The following is a 23,595-nucleotide window of genomic DNA, read 5'->3' on the forward strand; positions in this document are numbered from 1 at the left end:
TGGGGGGCAGAGCAAGCATGATCTGGTCATGTGAAATCAGTTCTCATGGAGTACATGTTGGCATTTTTGTCTCGAAGAATTATAACCTCTTCTTCTTCTCATCAATGCTTTTATAATAGTTTTAGGAAAGAAAAATATATGCATTAGCTATTATGAGCCTTCTTTTGAACTCTTTCAGTCTGGAAGCATGTCTCCCTTTATGAAAAAATACAATCAAAGTTAAAAGATATATGTGGGGCAAGGGGGAGACTAATTCATATTTTAATTTGACAAGATGACTCACTAGAATTTCCTTAGAGATCTATAAGACATTCAGAGATGCACATTTCCCCCCTTGTTTACATAAGCTAAAAGAATATAAAGTGAGTTACAGTTATTTCTTTCAACTACACGGAGGGGGCCCATTTAGCTAACCAAAAAGACATCTGTAGAAAGAGGCATTTTTTAAAAAAAAGAATTTTAAAAAAGATTTTATTTATTTGAGAGAGTGCGAACAAGCATGGGGTGGGGGAGGAGCAGAGGGCAAGGGAGAAGAGGGAGAAGCAGACTCTTGCCTGAGCACAGAGCTATGTCCCTGGCTGGATCCTGAGATTATGGACTCTGAGATTATGACTTAAACTTAAGTCAGACACTTAACCAACTGAGCTGCTCAGGCACCCCAAAAGAGCCATTGTTGATTCTTCACCATGAAAGAGAGCAGTACAAACCCAGGAGTCAAATGGGCATTATCTGTGTCAGTGAAAGGCATCATACTCACATAATTAAGACTAAATTTGGAAATTGAGGGGATATAACCACTGCCACTTGTTAACCTGCAGCAAAGCAAATCAAGTACATATTGACCAAGTTGAAACACATGCTAAGGACAACTCTGGGGCTCCAGGATGAGCTCTGCTGCATATCCATGAGCAAAAGGGCTCACTGGAGAAACTATCCTGCCCAGCGACGGTCTCAGACAAAATATTAGCACGTCATATCATAGTGTGAAACTTTAAAAATAAAATAGGTGCTTGTGCTGACCCCTTGAGCCCCTGAAAGCCTCTGCAGATGGTTCTGACTTGCCACTTGAGGGCTGGGAAACTCACAGCCTTGCACTTCCCTCCAGAGGGTCAATCCCCAAAGGGCTGTTTTCATTTAAAACTCTGTAAGACAGCCCTCCTGTGGTTGTCCATTAATAGAAAAGTGTGATGTTCCTCCACCAAGTGGAGTGGGGGACGGGGGCACGTAGTACACAAGGCTGTCACCCAGGGCAAATGCAGTGGCACCAGTGACAAGATGTGTTTCCTTTAACACTCCCAGAAGCGCTGGGTGGAGGATGCTTTGCAAACCAGGGATGGAACTGGGGGGCAGGATTACATCAGTGATGACCTGATGGGAATTCCGTGGGGAGCTTAACGCTCTGCACTCTGGGCTCTGTGAAGGCAGATGAGTCTTACAGGATCATATGCATTCAATGACATCCTTGGTGGGTCCTAGACCTACCGTTAACTGGATTTATGACATAGTGGCCACGGAGGTAGCCATTCATGGAATGTTGAGGCAGGCAGTGATTTCCATTCATAGAGATTTTATAGACTAGTAAATGTCAAATAAAACTTTTGGGAACTGATGTATGGTTATCAACTTTGTATCAACTAAGGACAGGGAAAGAAAGACTAAAAACCACTATCTGTTGTTGCATACAAAGAGGACAATTTTAATATAAGGAAGGGTAACTTCAGAATTTAAAAACTGCACACATTGTACTTTTAAAACCTTTGAACTATACTGTCCTTGGCTTTCTCACTTTCTGTGGTCTGCCAGAAAGTTGATCACCAGCTCCTCTCTGCAAACTAAGGCTCCTTTGCCTTGACCACTCAGGGGCAGCCAATGATGTTAATTTACTCTGAGAAGGGGCTGCAGGGCTTTAAGGGAAACCCAAGGAATTCAAGTGCAAAAGCCTCTCAGTATTTTGCCTCAGTTTCCAATATTAATAACTGTGTGTTGAGTGCTTTAAAGAGAAGTGAACAAGACAGACTGTGGCAAATAGAATCTTGGAAACTTGAAGCTGGAAGGTTTCTTAGCAGTGACATCACCCCTGTGGTTTTTCACACCAGTGCTTCGTGGAGGCACGGCAGTCCTGCTGGAACCAGCAGACCTCCATTTTAGTTATTTTCAACAATTGATCTTCTAATTAAGACAGAGCAGAGTTCAATTGCTTTAAAAAAAAAAATGCTTGAACACCACTGATTCAGCCCACCTCAAATTTAGAGGGGGAAACAGGCCGAAAGAAGCCTTGGGATTTGCCTGGGGCCCTTTTTATACTGAAGAACCTGGTGGGGGTGGGCTAGGCAGGATTCTCATTGTCAGCCCCCCTCACAGTGTCTGTTCCCAGCTTCATCAATGGCTGATCCAACTCTTCCCATTGCTCTGGGGCAAGGCAAGCTGACCCCTAGAGCTTCCCTCGGGGAGATTTCTGACTGACCCCTGTACTCTGGTCAAGCTGCACCTTGTACTCTGCTTGACAAGCTGTTCCTGCATGATGAGTTTCACTGGCAACTGCTAAAAACTAGTTTTTAAATTCCAGGTCTGTATTTTTGCTCCCACTTTGACTTTTACTGATAAAAATCTCTTTAATAGTATTTCAATTTATTGTATGAATATCATTTTATGATTCAAAGGTCATAACTATATTAAAAATTTTAAAGGTATTTTATTTTATGAAATATCCACTTTTATTAAAATGACTGAACTCTCCAATCTGGTATATAAACTGAGATGAAGGGGTTTCTACTTGCTTCTCTGGGCTCTTCCTACAGTTAGGCCCAGAACAGGCGAACAACATTGATATGTCTACCACAGATACACAATATATTGATTTTGTAGCAACCACTCCAGTGGTGAAACTCGGCATCTGCTAAGTCTGGATACAACTCAGCTGAAAATAGCCAAAAAAAAAAAAAAAAAAAAAAAAAAAAGGACTAATTCATGGAGACAATGATTTGCAAACTGTGATTTCTAATCATTAGCGGGTCATAAAATCAATTTAGTGGGTTATGAAAGCATGAAAAAACACAGAGACATAAGAGCCAGAAAGTACAACAGAAATGGAGATATCAAAGGACACTGCCTGCCTTATGGGTAAATATTATTTCATGAATATTTTGTTTCAATCTGTATTAACACATATGTACTGAATCATGATATGAAATAGATTTTGCAGCCCTCAACAACACCCCAGAGAAAGTCATATTTGGTCACTCAGTCCCTTGAGAAAAGATTTCTGTCTTTGTTTTTGTTTGGTTTTCCCAACTCCCTGCCATGATTTTGCGCTGCGGAGACGGGTAATCGGGAGGCCCCGCCCTCTCAACCCAAGGACGGTCCACAGCGGTCTGCGCGCCACCACTTCTGGGTCACCGCTGTTTCCTATTTTTCTTCCTGACCTATAGATCCGGGGCTCACAGCTGCTACAGCGCGCCTGAATGGAGTCAGTGGAAACCTTGGGTCTCTGCTGCTGTGGGCCTCGCATGAACCCCCGCCTTCACAGCCAGCGCACTTCACAGATGCTGTCTTCCGCCTTTTACCCGTAGCCCTACCTCCCCCGCACACCTTGAGCCGCTGGCATGGTACACACGGGGACCGAGTGAGTGAGTCCACAGAAACGAATTCAACAGTAAGCACATTCCGCCGATTATAAACCACATACATTAAATTCAACAAAACAGAACAGTTTTAAATGAACTGTCTCTTCATTTCTCTATACTTCATACAAAAGTACTACACCAAGTTTACTGGGTACTGATGAAATCCTAACTGTTGCCTAAGCAGTGGAGGCATTGCCTTCTGTGGCTATCCGTAGTAGTTCTATTAAATACTTCAGTGTCAAACCTCGAATAGTACAGTTACACAACACTGACCCTTTGTATTTGAGCAGTTATAAACTTATTATTTTAACACATCGTATATTCAGTACTAGTTAACACTTTATCATAATTCAGTGATAATACATGATACTTTGGGAAAAGGAAGACAGTTAACTGAATTTTCTAGATGCTAGTGAGAAACATATCAATGTACACCATATTTGGGGATGACCATAATTTGCCTGCGACTTAATGGAATCCAGAAAAGTAAACCAAAGCCTTTTTAATCCAGAAGGACACAAATGTTGCTTGAGTTCAAGCCCTTCACCTTTCATATTAGGAAATACCTGCGCACCAAAGTAAGTGACTTATCTACAGGCATGTACTTACTCAGTGAGGGAGATGTCCCAGGTCTCCTGATAACAAATTCAGACCTTTTCTATTTCATAAAGATGTTTATGCTATAATACAATCATATTTTTAAAAGATCAAGTCAGATATCAAGGAAAAAATACACGATAACCTTTTAGGCTAAAACAACCCTAGAGCAAGAGTTGAATAAAAGCATATGTTGACAATGGTGTTCAAGGGAACATCATTATTAGTGCGGAACACAGTGTTGTGATCTTGGGCGGGTAGAAGCTCACCGGTTAGAGTAATTCATTGTATGTTTATGCGTTATTTTTGTGCATTAGTTGTGTTTTCATCTGTATCACCTGTGCTAAATTTTTTCCACAAAAATTTGTCATTTGATTTCCAAAGTGAAGTTTCCAGCTCCTCCTTCCTTTTGGAGGAGGCAGCAAAGGGCACTTTTTCACATAGAGTCTCTATCACTGCCAAGTCGGTGAGTTTGCTAAGACTGTCGTCATTCTGTTCATTCAAGATGTCCCAGAAATCTTTTGGTCTCTGTTTTGCTTTTTCCATGGGCCCTGAAAGAACTTTCTTTGGCAGCTGTGTGGGACTGTTCCCATGACTTTTAAAGAGGTCATCAAGAATAGATGTGTCACCAAGTAAGCCTACCATGGAAGTGTTTTCTAACTCTGGATTTTCTAGCTTTTTGTTCTCCACTTTGAAAAGGGGTTCATTTCTTGAAATGCCTGTTCTTGTTAGGTCCCGTTGGTCTTTCATGGTATATTCAAATTTTTCTAACTCATATACTTCAGTGTTCAGGGAATGGGATGCTACAGTGTCTTTGGAGGCTTGGCTGCTTTTCCCATCATCAGTCTCTTGGGTAGAGTTCATAGGTGACTTGTTAGTTTCTCCATCATTAGAAAGCACCTCTTCTCTATGGAAACCATGATTTTGAAACTTAATTGATTTTTCTTTATATTTCTGGGGGCTGCAAATTTGAGAAACTTTTTTGGGAGAATCTTTAAATGACAAAGTTTCAGAATCTGACAGCCTTTCTTTCTTAGGAGATTCTCTTTTTTCAGACTTATTCCTGACTCTTTCTCTTTTCTGATGGGAAGATTTAATGAGTTCTGCAGCAGAATCCACAAAAAATTCTTTTACCTCTGGATACTGAGAAGCATAAAAGTCTTTTAGCATTTTCTGTCGTTCTTCTGATGTGGCATTAGTTATATGTTCAGCAAATTCCTTTACAGAAGGCAAATTAAAATAAGAAGCCATTTCTTCAAATTGTTTTCTGAAGATTCAATGAACAAAAGCAGTGGTTATTTTTATTACATTTTATTTTTAAAGACCTCATCATCAGTGATATTTTTTAAGGAGACAAAGCTATGTATATTTGACCCTTGTATAAAAAGGGTGTCAGGTTTCCCCATGCAGTTGGAAATACGAGTATAACTTTTCACTGTCCCCCAAATTAGCCTACTGTTGACTGGAAACATTTACCAATAACAAAACAGTCAAGTAACAACATATTTTGTATGTTATATGCATTATATATAATGTGCTGTATTATGTGCTGTATTTTTACAATAAAGTAAGCTAGAGGAAAGGAAAATGTTATTAAGAAAATCATAAAGAAGAGATTTTACATTTACAGGACTGTATTTACCAAAAAACAAACAAACAAACAAAAAAAGTCTGCCTATAAGTGCATTTACACTGTTGACTCGAGTCAACTATAATTTTATTCGTTTAATATATATTACCTTCATTCCATAATGAAAATGCATTTTACGCTAGCAGGATGTGACCTCTTTCTTCATGCTACTGAAAAAAACTTTTAGCCCATGAAATAACCAACTTTTTAAGTTATTCTGATATACACTATTAGCTATCTCCTGGGAATTGTGGGATCCCAGCATGTTAACTCCTCCAGTCAGCCAATTTATGACTGACATGAGAATCATAATTTATATAATCTGTATTTGAAAATTTATATTGCGTTTAAGTCTGATAATTGAATTATCAAAGAGAGGTCTTAATGAATGGAAGAGAGAAAATTCTGAAAAATAAAGGAATTTTTTTCTTCTCTCTCCTTTTTTCCCTTCTGCCACAAATACAACATAGAAATTTCACACAATTTTTTGAAGATCCTAAAGGAAAATTCTAAACTGATAAACCTGGATTTTTTCTTCCCCCAACTGGTCTAACTTGGGTCTAGATAGCCAAACTGAGAAGTAAGATGCTATTTAAAGCAGTGAGTTTCACTCTTAGTGTAAGATACTAATAAAAGCTATTTTGTGCATATGTGAGGAAACGGGCCTTCCAGAACCCTCGTAAGACAGATGCAGAAAGAAAGATTGTTTCAGAACCCTAAATACCAGACTCTGCTCCTTTCCCCAGATGAGGGTCCTATGGACTGAACTGTGTCCCCCTCAAATTCATATGTTGAAGCCCTGATCCTCAGTGTGACTCTATTTGGAAATACGGCCTTCAGAAAGTAATTAAAGCTAAATAAGGTTGTAAGAAGCCACCAGAGAGATCTTTCTCCACATGAGAGGACATGGTGCGAAGGTCACCATCTGCAAGCCAGGAAAAGAGCCCTCAACAGAAGCCAAATCAGCTGGGACGATGATCTTGAACTTCCCAGACTCTAGAGTAAGAAATAACTTTCTGTTGTTTAAGCCCCAGTCTGTGGGATTTCGTTTCGGGAGACAGAGTAGATTGAGACAGAGGGTACTGCTTTGCTGATACTGACTTTGGGCCATGAGTCAGGAGAGCTCAATGTTCCCAAACATTCTTTCAGACAAAAGCCAGAGATGGTTTTGTAACCCAAAGTTTTAGAATTATATTTATATTTTATATAATACTTTCTTAAAACAGTCATTTATGCATTTAACAAATATTTATAGACCCTCTATGTGCTAGGCACCGTGAAAAGCCCTATACCATATTCTTTAAGGAGTTTATAGTTGAGCTAGGGGAGACAGATGCATGAAAATCAAACCAGAAGAGACTGATAGAGCCCACTACAGTATAAATACAGGGCCCTGTGGGTGCCCACAGATACTGAAGCCAGCGATGGGTCATGGGTAAGGTAGCAGGGCAGGCTTCCCTGGTGTCACCAGTCAGATAAGGATGAATGAGGAAACATTCCAGGGAGAGGGGGAACACGCACAGGCCTGCTTCTGAGAGGACCTGGCGTACAGTGGAGGAGGGCAGGACGAACAGCCAGGGAAGAGGGTGAAAATCGTGAGGGGTCCGTATGCCAATTTCAGAAGTCTGCATTTTCTCCTGCACACAACAGAGACTCCTGAAGGTAAAATGATTATTTATTTATAATGTATGTTCGTAGGAGCTCTAAAGCCACTATGATTTTTGCTGTTCAGGCCAGGTTACATAAAGTTTGTGTTTCCTGTGATTTGAGTGGCAATCCATCCCGTGCGCTCACGACTTTCTTTCGTGGCTCCAGATGAACACACTGGCTTCCAGTCCTCACCACACTGGTCCTATTAACTGTTCCAAGTCCTGATATTATCTATGCTTGATCAACAGTCACTCTTCCTGCCAACAGAATATTTAATAACACAAATACAAGCTTCCAAATTTCTGTCCTGGAAATTGCCAATGTTCTTGTTGGAAAGCAACAAGCACATTCTTAAAAGGTTCCAGTTTTCACTTCATATGAAGTAATGAGGTATTATTATTTTGTTTATTAATCATCTCCAAATCCATTTTCATGGCCTTTCTAATAAATATTTGTGCTGCAAAGATTAGGTTAATGGCCAAGTTATGGGCTGATGTCTTTTTATTTATCCAAGACGTGGTGGTGTCTCAGCAGCTGCCAAAGTACTTTCACCTTTGCTATGCTGACCTCACTCACAATCCCCATGATTCTGTCACTTTTGGGAGGAGACCTGCTTCTGACCCCTGTCATGTCAGTAATATGCAAGTAAATTCGGCAGTGTGGAAGCCCACTCACAGGACGAGTTATGATTATAATTGTTTTATTTTTGCCTTCTACCTGGCTTTCATAATTTTTGGTCTTTAAGAAAATATTCTCCAAGTATTGAAGGAAGTGCAAGGTACAATCAGGAGGTATAAGCTAGCCACTTTGTAAGGACAATTTAATAAATGAGAATAGACACTCATGAGCCACTACAGAGAAAGAAAAAAAAAAATAGAAACCAAAGATAGGTATCTTTCAGCAAATATATCCAGAGAAGTTGTGTGCCATGGATATAATACACATTCTCTCCCCTTTTCTTGAGGAACTGGGGGAAAGGGGTAGAACACAGCTAAACCATCTTCTCTTCACCTGAGCTTTCTGAAGTGAAGGGAGACAGAAACTTCATTCCAGTGACCAGAGGGCAGCAGCTGGTACAGAGCCGTGATTCTCACAAAGCGGGGGTTGGCGGGGAAGTTGTGTCAGCAGTTCTAATACTGTTCCCTGGCTCAAATATTGGTATCCTAATGTTTGCCTTTCACTTAGCTTGAGGTATTTATTCCCTAGGCTAGGCAGAGAAAGAAGGAAGAGAGGCAAAAACTAAGCATTGTTAATAGTTTTATTTTAATATACGGTGCTAGAGGGGGTAAGGACTCTTGTGCTCCTCAAAAACTGGTAAAATGCATATGGTCGGTCTCTGAACAAAATAATTCACAAAATAAATTGCCCCAAGTTTGCCCAGAATCATAGTTATAAGTCTGTTTAAGAGGAGATATGGGGCTGTAGCATGTGGGGTGTTCACCTTTTTGGGCAATGGTGGGCCGCTAAGAGCCATGCTCTAACCTATCACACCAGCACCCAACGGCCGAGGAGCTGCCAAACCCTGAGGAGAGAATTTGGAACCTAGAGAGCCATCACCATTTGCCTGCTGAGCCTTCAGGGCCAATTCAACCAGACCTCCCATCCCCATTTACCTCAGCCACTATTCCTCTCTTACCTGGCCTCTCATCCCCTCCTTGTCTCTCCTTTCCCAATCTAATGCAATCCCTCACCCTTCCAGACCATTCTTGCGGTGCCCCCAGAACAAGGCCATGATCTACCAACTCCCTGTTCTTCTTCAGAATGGTCCCTCTGTCCCCTCATACTGCCTTGTCCTATGCAGCCCTCACACACTAAAGCTCTTAAGCCTCACACCCTAAATCTCAGGGTTCATGGTTCACGTTGCTGCTTCCAGATGATTATTTCCTGGGAGACTTCTTCCCCTCTTTTAAGTTTATGCTATCTCACTAAACCATTCTCTCCTGCAACTTGATAAGTGACCTCTTAATTGCTTCCTGCTAGTGACTGAACACTGGAGATTAATCCTGCCTCCTTTCCTATCTCCTGCCATCATTCTTGATAACACCAATATCCATGTGGATGTCCCACCCTATTCCAACTCATGGCCCACCAATTTCTTTACTGCTCCTGACCCAAGAATCAACTGCATGTCAGGTCCCTATTCCCAAGACCATAGACTGCTACTGTCATACCATTAACTGTACAACCTGCAAATCCCTGAATTCAGGCACCTAATACAACAGCCCAGCTGTTCAATTCCTCCATGACCATAATGCTGGAAGATACTTCTGACCTCATCAAGCCTCCCCTTGTCTAGCTTAGGTTCAATTTTATAATCAATCCTTTGCAAACATCCTTCAGCTTCCTTGCTTCTCTTTCCCTCCATTCTAACCCCTGAACATCTCTCTATTCTGTGCCTGTAACTGAGCAACTGAAGCTTGCTGAATAAAGTCTGCGTACCTGCATGGAAGCTTCTACTAGAATTACTCTCAAACAGGGACTTAACATGAGTCATGAGACATGAATCTAGTCCTACTAAACCTGCTGTCCTATTTTATAAGCGATTTATTTAATGATTTTTCTCTCTTGAAATTTCTCTCCCTCTGAATTGATACTTTAATTCTCAATTAATTGAGGAAATACCACTGTACACAATTCCTGTCTTCATCCCTTCATCTAGGAGTTAGACCTTCTTCATGGGTCTTGACCTCACTCTTTACTGCCTCCAGGGCTTCTGTTAGCACATCTTGGGCATGTTCTCTTTTTCCCCTGTTCCATACACAAACAGGTTCTATTATCTTCCCAACTTTAAAAAAGCTTATCTTTGACAATGCCCTCTAGCTCCTGCTACTTTTCACTCTTCAAGAGCTGTCACAGGGTCTATCCGCCCATCCCCTGCTTGCCCACCTCACCCCAGCATCTGCTTATAGATTTGCAGGCTGTGCCCAATCAAGGCAGCCACTGAGTTCTCTGTTGCCAGTTCCAGGAGGCACCTTCCCACTTCATCTGATTCAGGTTCTCAGAGGCATTTAATAAAGTGAAGTGCTCCCTCCTTTTCGAAACCTTCACTCCTCTTGGACTTCAGGACCTTATATTGTGCCTCCTACCTGGTGGGCTACTGTCACCTGAAGACTTAGTCTTAGGGCTTTTCTTCTCCCCTCTGTGCTGGACTCCTAGGCTGTTCATACAGCCTGTGGCTCTAAAGTCATTTATAATCACAATGCTGATGACTTCCACATTTAGATCTCCGGTCCCCATATCCCAGAGTAGCATATCCATTGCCTATTTTGCATTTCCATAGAACCTCAAATTTAATCTGAACAAAAAGAGGATTCTTGATTTTTTTTTCACTCAAAACTCTTTTCTCTGCTAGTTTTCCCCATTTAGTCAACTCAGTCTGTTGTTCCAACAACCAGTCCAGCACCAAACTGAATTCATCCACTTCATTGTCTCCATGGCAACCACTCTATCCCCAACCACCATTAACTAGTTCCTTACAGTCCTGCCTTGTCTGCTGTCTTCCAAACAGAAATTAGAACAATCTTTTAGAAACATACATCAGATCACATTAATACTTCAAAAGCTTCTGGCTGCACTTGGAATAAAATCCAAACTCTTGTCTGCAACCTACAGGGCTTTGTATGCTCCAGCCCCATCTGTGTCTCGGCCTGCACCTCATGGCACTCTGCTTGGTTTATCATGCACTAAGCACTCAGTTCCTTGAGTGTACCAACCTCTTCCCTCCTCAGGGATGTTCTTACTCTAGTTCTTTGCCTGGTTATCCCTCAGGTCTCAGATGTCAACTCTTTTGTGAGGTTTTCCCTGACTACCTCATAGAAAGCTATCTGCACCCCTTCCAGATCCCATAATTCTCTTTCAAGGAGGCCTGTCCACTTCTTTCTTATATCATTTTATAAGTTTTTTTTTTAACTTTTGAATATTCTTATGGTTTAATGCCAATTACCACTGCACTGTAAGCTCTATGTCCTTTTTTACATCCTGTATGTTCAGCACACAGCACAATGCCTGAGTACGTATCAGGTGCTCAATAAATATTCAATGAATGAATATAATGCACTTAAGTATTTCATGTGTCCATATAAAATGATTTTTTTTAAAGATTTTATTTATTTATTTGAGAGAGAGAGACAGTGAGAGAGAGCATGAGAGGGGAGAAGGTCAGAGAGCGAAGCAGACTCCCCATGGAGCTGGGAGCCTGATGTGGGACTCGATCCCAGGACTCCAGGATCACGCCCTGAGCCGAAGGCAGTCGTCCAACCAACTGAGCCACCCAGGCGTCCCATAAAATGATTTTTTTTTTTAATCAATTCAGGAATTAGCTTTCTAAAAACATTTAAAACATCTGGAATTTATTTTTTAAAGTATACAAATTGAGATGCCAGTTATGGTTAAGATTCAAATAATTTGTATATTTTATTAAGTAGCTATATTTCTTTTGAGAATAATTCTTAAAGTCCAATGTTGTTATAGACATACCTGCGGATTCCCTTTGGCGTTTCCCCAATTATGAAGGTGGTCTGGTCTGTGCGGTAGACGTTTTTCTTCTTCTGGGTTACAGGGTGTGAAATGTAAAGGGGAAATGAAATACTTCCTTCACTTAGTTGGTGATCTTTCTTCGTATGTGTCAATGTATCTGTTTTCACTTTTTCTTTATGTGTCTGAAAAGAAAAGGAAAGCAAAATCAAAGTCTGAAAAAACAGTTAATTTTGGTTAAATGAGAAGATGTCCTTATTTTTCCCCCGAACTCTTTATAATCAAGCATATCAAATTCCCTAACTGAAAGCACTATAAGAGATGTTAACCTAGATTTTTAAAAAGAAGATATAGGGAAAAGTTATATTTTATATCTTTCTGAAATATATAAAACTAATGGAAATACTATGATGTTTCCATGGTATCTATGGTTTAAGATATATCTTAAAGATAGAATAAAAGTAATAACAATAAGATGATGCCTTCATTGTCAAGACTGATTGCATACTATATCCACAATACTGAGGATAAAAGTTAATGATTATAAAAATCATGGCATAAAAATGAGCTATTTAAAATTCTTAAATTCAGTAACTTCTCTCAATATTATGAGTCAGATTTTCAGGTATTTAGTTTTATGTAAGTAGCCAAACTTTAAAAAAAATAATAATCTTTATGTGAGAATTAAATAAGAAACTATTTTCATAAATCCTACTTTTTTTTTTTTAGATTTTATTTATTTATTTGACAGAGATCACAAGTAGGCAGAGAGGCAGGCAGAGAGAGAGGGGGAAGCAGGCTCCCTGCTGAGCAGAGAGCCCAATGCTGGGCTCCATCCCAGAACCCCCGGACCATGACCTGAGCTGAAGGCAGAGGCTTTAACCCACTGAGCCACCCAGGTGCCCTTAAATCCTACTTTTTAATCTCTACTGGATTGCCAGGATATTTAATAGTTTTAAGATGCTAGTTACAGTTGGTTAAAATTATACATAAAATTATATTTATTTTCCAGACTATATGGGTTGCTTGTTTAACATAAATTGTTAAAAATACTAGGTCAAGGAAAAAAAAAAAAACTTTATAAACTCCATGGTTCCAATTTCCCCGAAATGATGGTATAGTGAATATGTGGAAAGTCCTATCCCATTCCAAAAAGAGAAATACTGTATATAATTTGAGCTCAGAAGTAAGAAAGGTAAATCACTAGGTGCCAAAAAGCAAAGAAGTAATGTAGTTGTGAATGGGAGCTAATGCCTTAAGTTATAGTTATAGCAGGACCTCATGTCCAAAGGGGAGATGAAAATGACTGAACTCCCTGCATTAAAAAATAAACAAACCAAAAACAAAGGAGGATATCCAGTTTGCATATTAAAGCTAGGAAAGCCCAAATTGGGAACGCAGGAGAGAAGCAGGCTAATTTCCTACTCTAGATAGGAAGAATCACTGATGAAATGTGGACTGCCCAGGCTATGCCAATTGTGAAATCTGATTTTGTAGCACCTGAGTGTATGGAAAATCTAAGCTAAAAACCAACATAAAAGACTGGCCCAGAATCACTGAAAACTATGGCTCTCAATGAGAGATGAATATAAAAACATACCCTAGGAAGACTTCTATAGCCCAGAGAATGCTTTTGATTCCAGTGTGGAGGTGGGGGGGGGGAGCTGAGGCAAAAACTATGAAGAACAAATAAAACTCACCACCATGAAAATGGGCAGATACAACATGCGTGAGAATATACAATTGGAAAAATTATAGATAATGAAGCAACCTGAAAGAGGCTTTAAATCATTAGCAAGTCCAGAAAGATAAAGGAAGGAATAGAATTTACCAGCAAGAACTGGGTATTATATAGGCAGATCTGAAAAAGAATCATACACAAACTCTTAAAAGGAAATATAGTTTTGAAATAAAAAACAGAGATAGCAACAAGCTCAAAATATGAGTTAAAGCAGCAGACTAAACAACCTTACTATGATAGTTGGGAAAGTCGTAGAGTAAGAAGACATACCAAAATTTCTAAAATACTAGAAGAAAAGAATAAAGAAAATAGAAGAGATAATGCAAAAACACAATGGCAGGTAACTGAAGAAGCCATGAATCCTCAAAACAAAAAAGGAGAGAGAATCTCTAGTGGGAAAAATGATAATAAATCTTGTACTTTGTTATATCACAGTGGGCATCTTAAAAACAAGCAGGGAGAAAAAAAAGATATCCCACAAAGAAATGACAATCAACCTGAAGAAAGACTTCTCATTAATACCACCACCACCAGGAGATAATTAGATAACACCTTCCACATGCAGAGAGGGAAAAAACGTAAACTTAGAATTCTATACCCAGTTTAACTATCATTAAATTACTCTTTTTTTCAGACATACAAAGACTATAAGAGTGTACTAGATACAGATTCTTGCTAATGACATAATTATTTTTCTTTTATAGGAGTTAGATGGGATTGAAATGGTACATATAAATGAATATGAGTAGGGGATAGTTTTTCATTCCACAAATATTTACTGAGCACCTGTTATCTTCCTGCCACCAAACTATGCAGTTGAGAAGAAAGACATTTACATATACAAAGAGTCCCCAACCCTTAAGGGACTTAAGAGTGACAAGCCCATTTTTTATTTTATTTTAAAGATGGAACATTTAGTCTTCTTTTAAAAAATAAATCATCTATCTCTTCAACTTATATTCAAGTTCATTTTATTGAAATAAACTGAAGATAACACATATAACTATTTTTTTTCTTTTCTTTTTTTTCTTCTTTCCTTCCTTCCTCCCCTTCCCTTTTCCTTCCTTCCTTCTTCCCCTTCCCTTCTTTTCCCTTCCTTCCCTCCTCCCCCTCCCTCCCTCCCTCCCTTCCTTCCTTCCTTCCATAATCTCTATATCCAATATGGGTACCAAAATTATGACCCGGGATCAAGAGTCACATGCCCTACCAACTGAGACCCTGTAACTGTATGTTTTGTAGTAACAAACCATTTCTAATGAAAATAAATTGACTTTTTAAATATCTCTTGTGAAACCAGATGAATAGACCCAAAATGTTGAAAGCACTTTCCTTAAAGACATAATTTCTTGAATCTTAAAACATTAACAGAAAGGAAAGCTGATCTTTAAAGATATATTTGAAAGAGATTTGATGCATTTATTTTACATCACAAGAAAACAGATGATGTTTGAAAGTTTCCAATAAAAAGGCTCATCATCTTAGATGGTCCCCAAGAAATAATTATCTATTACTATAAGGAGAGATGGGATTTTTACATGAAGATAAAGGGAATAAACAGAAAAAGAAGGAACTGGGCCAACCAAGAACACTCCATCCTTATATATTGCAATTTCTGAAGCCATAGAGAAATCATGCCAGACAATGGCAATTTTCAATAATTTACATGATTTCTCTGGGTCTTTCTGACCTTGGCAGGATTACAGAGCTCATATTTTGTGTGGATACATTTTTTTTTAAGTCAGTTTTATAAATTCTTCAGGGAAATTCAGCTTTTCTAACAACAGGTATCAAACATGTGGATCTCTAATTTTTGCCAAATATTCCATATTTAAAAACCTGATTATGTTAGACAATCATAAAGAAAGGAAGAACATTCTTTTCCCACATGGGATCAATACAATATCCTTCATTTTTTTTTTTTTTTTAATCTATCCAGGTTCAGATTTCCATTTTGGTAGAGTCCTTTGAAACTACTGAAACAAGGCTATGAAACAAAATTTTATTAATTAACTTAATAAACATTTTGGTGACCTTGTTATAAAGCTGGTTTCAGTCCAGTAAAATAGTATCCTTTACACTAGCTGATACAAGGAAAACAGTGCCAAAGTGCAGTTGCAATTGTAATGATAGCTATAATTTATTATAAAGCAAAGTTCAAGGCCTACGGCCAAGATGAAAAGATTCCAGATTATGCTGATTGGACTCAAGCTTATTCATTACCACTATGTCAAAGCTGTGAAGTCATATGACATTGAGGCAACACGAAGAAGTAGCCATAGTAAGAAAGGCTTGAGTAATAAAAAATTCAGTAAAATGAACTAGATTAGGAACTGAAAAGACAATACTATCCCTTCTTAACACTAGGAAAAAGGGTGAGGTTGCTTGCTAAAGAAAGCAAAATGAACCCACTCCTTTTTCCCCCTAGAGAGTAGAATGGCCAATAACCGAAACACTATGTCTGTATTTAAAAAGAAATTTTGCAGTCATGACATGGATAAAGCAGAAATGCCAGTTTCTGCAAAAGCCCCTAATTGTTCCTAATGTTTTCTTAAAAAGTTTCTTTAAAACTATCCATTAAGATTTGCCTTAAGAAAGTACATCTATATTCTGTCATTCTGATGAAGCTTACCTTCATATGATAATTTGTGATTATAATGATAAGAAATTACAAAGATAAGGATTTTGTACATATTTATATAGTATAAATATTTCTACAAATAAGTATTTTGGAAAGTTTGACACTATTAGAATATAATTTATAACAGTATTGCTAAATTCATGATTATTTGCTTAATTACTGAGTATTGTTAGGTGTTTCTACTATAGTGTTTGTATGAAAAGTTAAATTTAATTTGTGGAATATTTATTAGAAACAAAACTTAGTGAGCATAAGGAACATAGTAATTGTTTCTAGGAAATTTAAGAATGCAGTTAAGAATCTATTTGACGGGACGCCTGGGTGGCGCAGTTGGTTGGACGACTGCCTCCAGCTCAGGGCGTGATCCTGGAATCCCGGGATCAAGTCCCACATCAGGCTCCCAGCTCCATGGGGAGTCTGCTTCGCTCTCTGACCTTCTCCTCGCTCATTCTCTCTCTCACTGTCTCTCTCTCTCAAATAAATAAAATAAAATCTTTAAAAAAAAAAAAAAAGAATCTATTTGACAATGAAATTAGTTGAATGGAAATGGGGGGCTACTTAAGAAGGTGGGTTTACAGAGAATCCTAAAGTAATAATTTTAATCTATGAGTAGTAATGTGCTATGGACATATACATATATATGGAGCAGTTAGTTGAGAATTGAAAAAGTGAAGGAAATACTGTCCCCCTTCAGACCACAGTTAAACAGGGCTAAAAAGATAAAAGGCTATGTCTGATTCTCCAAGTCCTAATCTGATTTATATAATTAAGAATTTAAACACATGATGTGTTGACTTTACAAAGGTAATTGTTGTTAAAACTAAAATTCATAATATAAAAATTTGTTCAACAATTCAGCTAAAACATTAAACACTTTATTCCTATAAATGACAATTGTTCTAATATATTTTGGCCAAAACAGTCTCATCTTTCAGAACTAAATGTTTAACTTGGAAATAGCTCACTTTAAAGACTTCATGACTATCAGCTTCTATTTAATTTTGATGAAGTTATAAAATCATTATTGATTTTTCCGCTGTATCTGTAAAATGTGTTTGAAAATATATCATAAAAATTACTATTTAAAAATGTACAGTGTCGGGCACCTGGGTGGCTCAGTGGGTTAAGCCGCTGCCTTCGGCTCAGGTCATGATCTCAGGGTCCTGGGATCGAGTCCTGCATCGGGCTCTCTGCTCAGCAGGGAGCCTGCTTCCCTCTCTCTCTCTGCCTGCCTCTCCATCTACTTGTGATTTCTCGCTGTCAAATAAATACATAAAATCTTAAAAAAAAATGTACAGTGTCTACATTCTATAAAGTAAAAGCTATACTTACTTTAAGTTGTAAAAGATATACATTAGGATTATAATGAATAAGAGGGCACTTTTGTAGGGAAAAATCCTGTCTTCTGGAGTAGCCACAATGAATCCACACTAGACCTAAACAACTGTATATAATTCTGTGCAATTTATTTCTTCCTGGAAAGTTTTAGGTTTATATTGGTTCTACCAGGAAAGTTCCTTATCTTCAGACCAATATTAAGAAACAGTCAGATAACATTTGATAATACTTTATTTTTCCTTTGAACCAAAAGTGCATTGCATTGTCTGTATTTTAAGACATTAGATCTAAACCAAACTACATTACTTTAACTGAACCAATAGTTATTTTTTAAAAGGCACAGCTTTTAAAAAAGGTGATAAAATATATATAGGTTTTAATATGAAAGTAAGGAAAAAACCTGACTCTTAAAAGTTTAAAAAGGTTTAAAAGATGGCATTCTTTGGCATCAGTGTACTGAGAAAAGAAAGAAAGACATATGCCCCTACCTCACAGCCATATGATTACATTAACATTTTTCTATTTACTTTGCTACGTAGGAAATCTATCTTCATATACTAGGAAACTTTATTGGGAATAGTACAGAGAATGTTTAAGTTTAAAAAAAAAACCAAACTTTCTCCTAATAGTCTTGAAGGTAAAAAATAACTTTGGAGGTAAATTATCAAAAGAATTGCAGAGAGCACCTAGATGAGAATGGCAAGGCAATAAAAAAGTTGATAGGGATCAATCTTGCCTGTAGCCACCCACCTATAACAAATGGGCAAGAAACATTACAATCTAGGAAAGTGAGTTTCAAAAGTAATCTTGAATAGCCTTCAATTCCCGTTCTGGCAGAAGAAATACTACTGTAATCTCTGCCATCTTTCTAAAGCTCCTTGGGACCAATTCCTAGAGACACACCCATAGCCAGTGAAGATACTGCTGATTCTTTCTTCCCTGCTTCACTTAGGCTTGGACTGGGGGAGGGCACAATGAAGCAGAACAGCCTGATAAGCTCCTACTATTCCACGGTAGGCTACTGGGAATTACTGAAATGTTTTATTAAGAAATTTTGGAATAGATCTGTCTGCTAAGCTGGTTTCTGCAGAGAACACCCTGTAGAACATACACCAGAACAAAGAGCAATGCATATTTAATAGACACATTCACTATTTTTCTCCCTTAACCAGATGTTTAGGCTTGATTCATCATTGAGAAAATTGAAATCAGGGAGGAGATTTTCAAATCAGGGGATCGCTTGGACCCCCTGAGAAGCCTGAACGGAAAGATTAAATAAAGTGGATTCCAAGATTACCAAAAGATCTGCCCATTACAGGAAGCTCTTGGTCTACACCTTGTTCCTGAGAAAGCACAGAGCCTCACAAGGTGCTCTATGATCATGGCCACCTGTGGGCGTACCATGTAGTCACAGGTTCTCACACTGTCCTGATCACAGCAACGGTCACACCAACTTTGCCATAGAGACTAAAAACAACAACAACAACAACAACAAAAACTTTCATTTTTTTTTTCTTTCATTAAATCTTAAATAGTGAAGTCTGAAAGGCAGCGGTTGTTTACACATCTGTTCAAATGAAAGATGAAAACTGAAATCTCCCTTTGGGTAAGGGCTGAATTTTAAAAAAAAACTCTAAAAAGTAATAAACTTCCTTGTCTTTGCAAAGCAGGGAATGAGGAGTACTATAAAAACATATAGCACATGTAAATATATTTATTCAATGGCATCTGAGTTTCTAAAAGGACAAAAAAACTTTTAAGGATCTTTGTACAGGTGTGAAAAATCTCTTATCCTTAAAGTAATCATTCAAGATTTTTGCCTGGAGGTAGGCAATATTACTGTAAATGCAGTTTTCCAATATTCAGGAAAGCCTAAGACAACTATGAGCCCTGAATTGTCTTTACTCATCCTCTGGAGAAAAGCCAGCTGTTTAGAGGAGTCACCACAAATACATATTAAAGTCAAATTTTCCGCATGTTTAAAAATGACATTCAAATCTGAAAAAAACACTTAGATGCAAATTCCAAATCTTTTTTGGTTTTGGTCTGCTTTCTTCCTGGAAGAAATGACACATCTCTATTTATATATCTCTATATCTCTGTATCTATCTAGTTTTTAAAAAGGTATTATTTATTTATTTGACAGAGGGAGAGAGACATCATGAGAGGGAACACAAGCAAGGGGAGTGAGAGAGGGAGAAGCAGGCTTCCCACTGAGCAGGGAGCTCGATGCGGGGGGCTCGGGGCTCGATCCCAGAACACTGGGATCATGACCTGAGGCGAAGGCAGACAATGATGAGCCACCCAGGTGCCCCTATATCTATATACTTTTAATAGTGCTTTGCTTTCTAGAAGAGTCACAACAGGACAAGTTTATGTTGGCTGTCCTGAGCCTAGGTTCCTTTTCTATCCACAAGAGGCCGTTTCTCATTTACTGACAGATCTACCCATCTAAAAGAACAAAGTGACAGCCTTGGGAGAGCAGGTGAATACTGTGGAGCAGACTACAAGAAGAAATATAAAAGCCCCATCTCCTTGGGATCTGTGACCCTGAAGGGACTGCCAGGGCAGTCATCTGTGGAAAAGGCCAGATGAGACAGTGGCAATCACCAAAGTCTGCAGCCCAGTAAAAGGGAGTGTTCACGAACACCCTCAGTCCTATGTGGCAGCGTGGTCAGGGCATAAATTCCCTTTATTACCTCCTGCAGAAAAAGGCTAGAGCAGGATCTGGGGGCTTCTGGGATAAAAGTGGAAACACTGGACTCAGGCCCTAGGGTTCAGGGGAAACTTGGAAGTTTTTGTATCTTTTTGAGCCTCACTACCCTGGGAGATAATTACTGATTTGGGGATCAGGATCTAGGGGGTAGGAATCTGGATCAGGGACTCCCATCAGTCTCTTCCATATTTAAAATTCATAATTCTACCAGTTGTTATAGGATTTCCAGAAAGTAACAAATAGGTCCTTAGAATCTTATAGCCCTGACACACTTTTGAATTTTTATATGTCTTAATTACAGTACTGTAAAACTTTCTCTAAAGACTATTTGGGCAGGGAGCCCAATGTGGGATTTGATCCCAGGAGCCTGGAATCATTCATGATCTAAGCCACAGGGAGATGCTTAACTGACTGAGCCATCCAGGCTGCCCTACACTTACTTTCTTTTTTAAGATTTACTTATTTTAGAGAGAGAGAGCAAGAGAGAGAGAGAGAGCACACACAAGAGAGTGAGTGCTCGAGAGCAGGGGAAGGGGCAGAGGGAGAATCTTCAGTGGCTCCATACCTAGTGCAAGTCCAATGTAGGTCTCAACCTGGGGCTCAATCTCAGGACCCTGAGATCATGATCTGAGCCGAAATCAAGAGTCAGACAGATGCTTATCTGATTGTGCCACGCAGGCACCCCATTTTTACACTTTAAAAATTATGAAGAGATTTTGTGTGGGTTTTACCTATTAAATATTTAAAATTTTTATTAGTCTGTTAAAAAATCAATAACATGTTTTTATAGTTGTGTTTTTTTTAAAGATTTTATTCAAGAGAAAGAGCAGGAACAGAGGGGAGAGACAAAAGGAGAGGGAGAAGCAAACTCCCTTGCTCAGCAGGGAATCTGACGTGGGGCTCGATCCCAGGACCTGGAGAACATGACCTGAGCCAAAAGCAGACACTTAACCATCTGAGCCACCCAGGCTCCCTGAGAGTCTACGTTTTACATTTCTGTAAATGTCTTTAATAGCTGGATTCATAAAGCACAGCTGGATTCTCAAATCTGGATTTTGCATTCAATCTGTTGCAACAAGGTAACTTTTGGTTGGAGTATCTGAAGAAAATCAGTATCACAGAGATATGTAGTTAGAAAAGGGACAAATATTTTAATAATTAAATATCAAATAATTAAATATTAAATTAATGAAAATAATTAAATATTAAAATATTTAATATTTTAAATTTCAGATAACTGGAAACATTCTTTTTTATTTTAATAATTAAATATTAATTAAATAGTAAATTAATTAAAAATTTAATATTTTAAATTTCAGATAACTTTGAGATATTCTTTTTTTATACTGTATCAAAACTCAAGGTTAATTTCATGTAAAACCTGAAACTGTATCAGTAAATTTTTTATATTGTTAAAATTAAAATTCATGAGTATATCTTGTACTTTGGCTGGCTTTTTTCCCCAGCATGATTTTGTGGTATCGTTCACTGGTCATTTGAAAATATCAATTAACTGAGCTATGCAGATCTTCAAAACGTTGATACATTCAACTGTACAACACTGGAAAACCATATGTGTTGTTATCATCACCTACTGCAGCAGAAAAAAAAAATCTTTTAAGTATAGGGAAAGTGTCATGGTCATGGTTTTTCAACATTTTAGTTTTCACTCGAAAGCCTGACTTTTATTCCTGACAACATGTACTGCCTGTTGTTTTCCTTGAAGTACAAATAAAACTCACTAGGTTCATTTTAAAGACATTATCTACCAAATATACAAATTTAAATAACCAGTATGCCAGTACAAATGATGTTTTATAAAAAAAAAAAAGTGACTAGTTCCGTTTCCAGCTCAATTAAACAAATGCTTATGTAACTTCCTATTTTATCAAACAGAATAGAAAAAAAGATGAGTATGAAAGGGTTGAGATTTGATAAAATTAGCCATTTTTTATCAAAGATATAAGTTCATCAAGGATATTCATCAGAGAAGCGAGTTTTCTTTTCCTGCAAATGTGTAACAGTACAGAACCGAAAGGCCATGAGGTATCAGGGGGGCCACAGCTCAACTCACACTGAGCTGCCGGCACTTTGCTCACTATCGCTTTTGCACCATTTGTACAAATGTTAATAAGTGGCAAGTGTACTTAGAAATATTCTGAAAAAAGTTCTGACCTTGCAGACCCCTACAAGAGCCTCCGTATCTTAGGGGTCCGTTCCATCGAAGACACTTTTGAGAACCACTCATCTACCAGCAACCGACATGCCTTCATTCAGCACATACTTGCTACCTCCATGTTGGAAAACAGACCAGGCTGATCCAGAATGGGTATTGGTTTCTCCCAGCTTTAGGTCTACACCCAGGAAAAGGCTCCCGGCTTAGCGAGGGAAAGCAGAAGAGTCTTTCTGTCTAGAAAAATGATTAGCAGCTCCAGGCCTGGCTCTTGGCCTTCTTCACCAAAGAATAGTAAGATATTCTGCACATGTTGAAAGTTACTTGTCAGAGTATAAAATCTTACATTTTGGTCTGTTCAGGTCAGTTTGGCATCTTTTGATTATTGCTCTACATTCAAGGCTTTTCATGATCCATTCCCCCTATACAGCCTTACTCTTTCTGATGTCCAATATAGGCTGGTTTGGTTAGGCTAGTCTTCTCACTACTGCCAGTCACATCATGATGTTCACTTTTGGAGTCAAATTTCCTCAGCCCTGCCTTCTGCCCAGCATAGTCCTACCCATTCTTGAAGGTCCAGATGCATGAGACTTTACTTGCATCTTTTTTTTTTTTCTTGCATTGCTATTTCAATTTCTCACTTGATAGCTTTACTATATAAATGGAATCTACCAGGTGCTTCAATAGCACAGTAGGTAGCCCGTCAGTCTCATAAATGGAATCTACCTTGACTTAAGAGTTAATGTAATCACACACAGCAGACTAAGCCAAGTAGCAACAATGTTGCATGTAGACCAAAAATCCTAATTTCACACACCAAGGGAATACAGCAAAATCAAGGGGCCCTCTTTGAATAGGTAGGACCCTTATACTATTGGAAACTATTTTGATTGCTTAGATCTTACCTGTGTAACTGGATCTATACATGCCTCTAACAGAGAACAACCATATGTGTGTGTGTGTGTGTGTGTAGGTAGGTATGTATATGTATATATATATATAGAGAGAGAGACAGG

General features: G+C 38.4%; 1 protein-coding gene across 2 annotated transcripts in view; it reads right to left on the minus strand.

Moving 5' to 3' along the window:
- Window positions 1-2,676: 2,676 nt before the first annotated feature.
- The window catches only part of ERCC6L2 (ERCC excision repair 6 like 2), a 158,719-nt gene continuing 137,800 nt past the window's right edge, over window positions 2,677-23,595 (minus strand). For both annotated transcript variants that reach the window (XM_044265744.1, XM_044265745.1), the window contains exons 18-19: window positions 11,977-12,158; window positions 2,677-5,487 (exon numbers count right to left, since the gene is read on the minus strand). In XM_044265744.1, coding sequence (XP_044121679.1) covers window positions 4,521-5,487; window positions 11,977-12,158 — 1,149 coding nt within the window. In that variant the 3' untranslated portion in view covers window positions 2,677-4,520. The remainder of the gene's footprint in view (window positions 5,488-11,976; window positions 12,159-23,595) is intronic.

Source organism: Neovison vison, chromosome 9 (assembly GCF_020171115.1).
Source record: "Neovison vison isolate M4711 chromosome 9, ASM_NN_V1, whole genome shotgun sequence".
NCBI lineage: Eukaryota > Metazoa > Chordata > Mammalia > Carnivora > Mustelidae > Neogale > Neogale vison.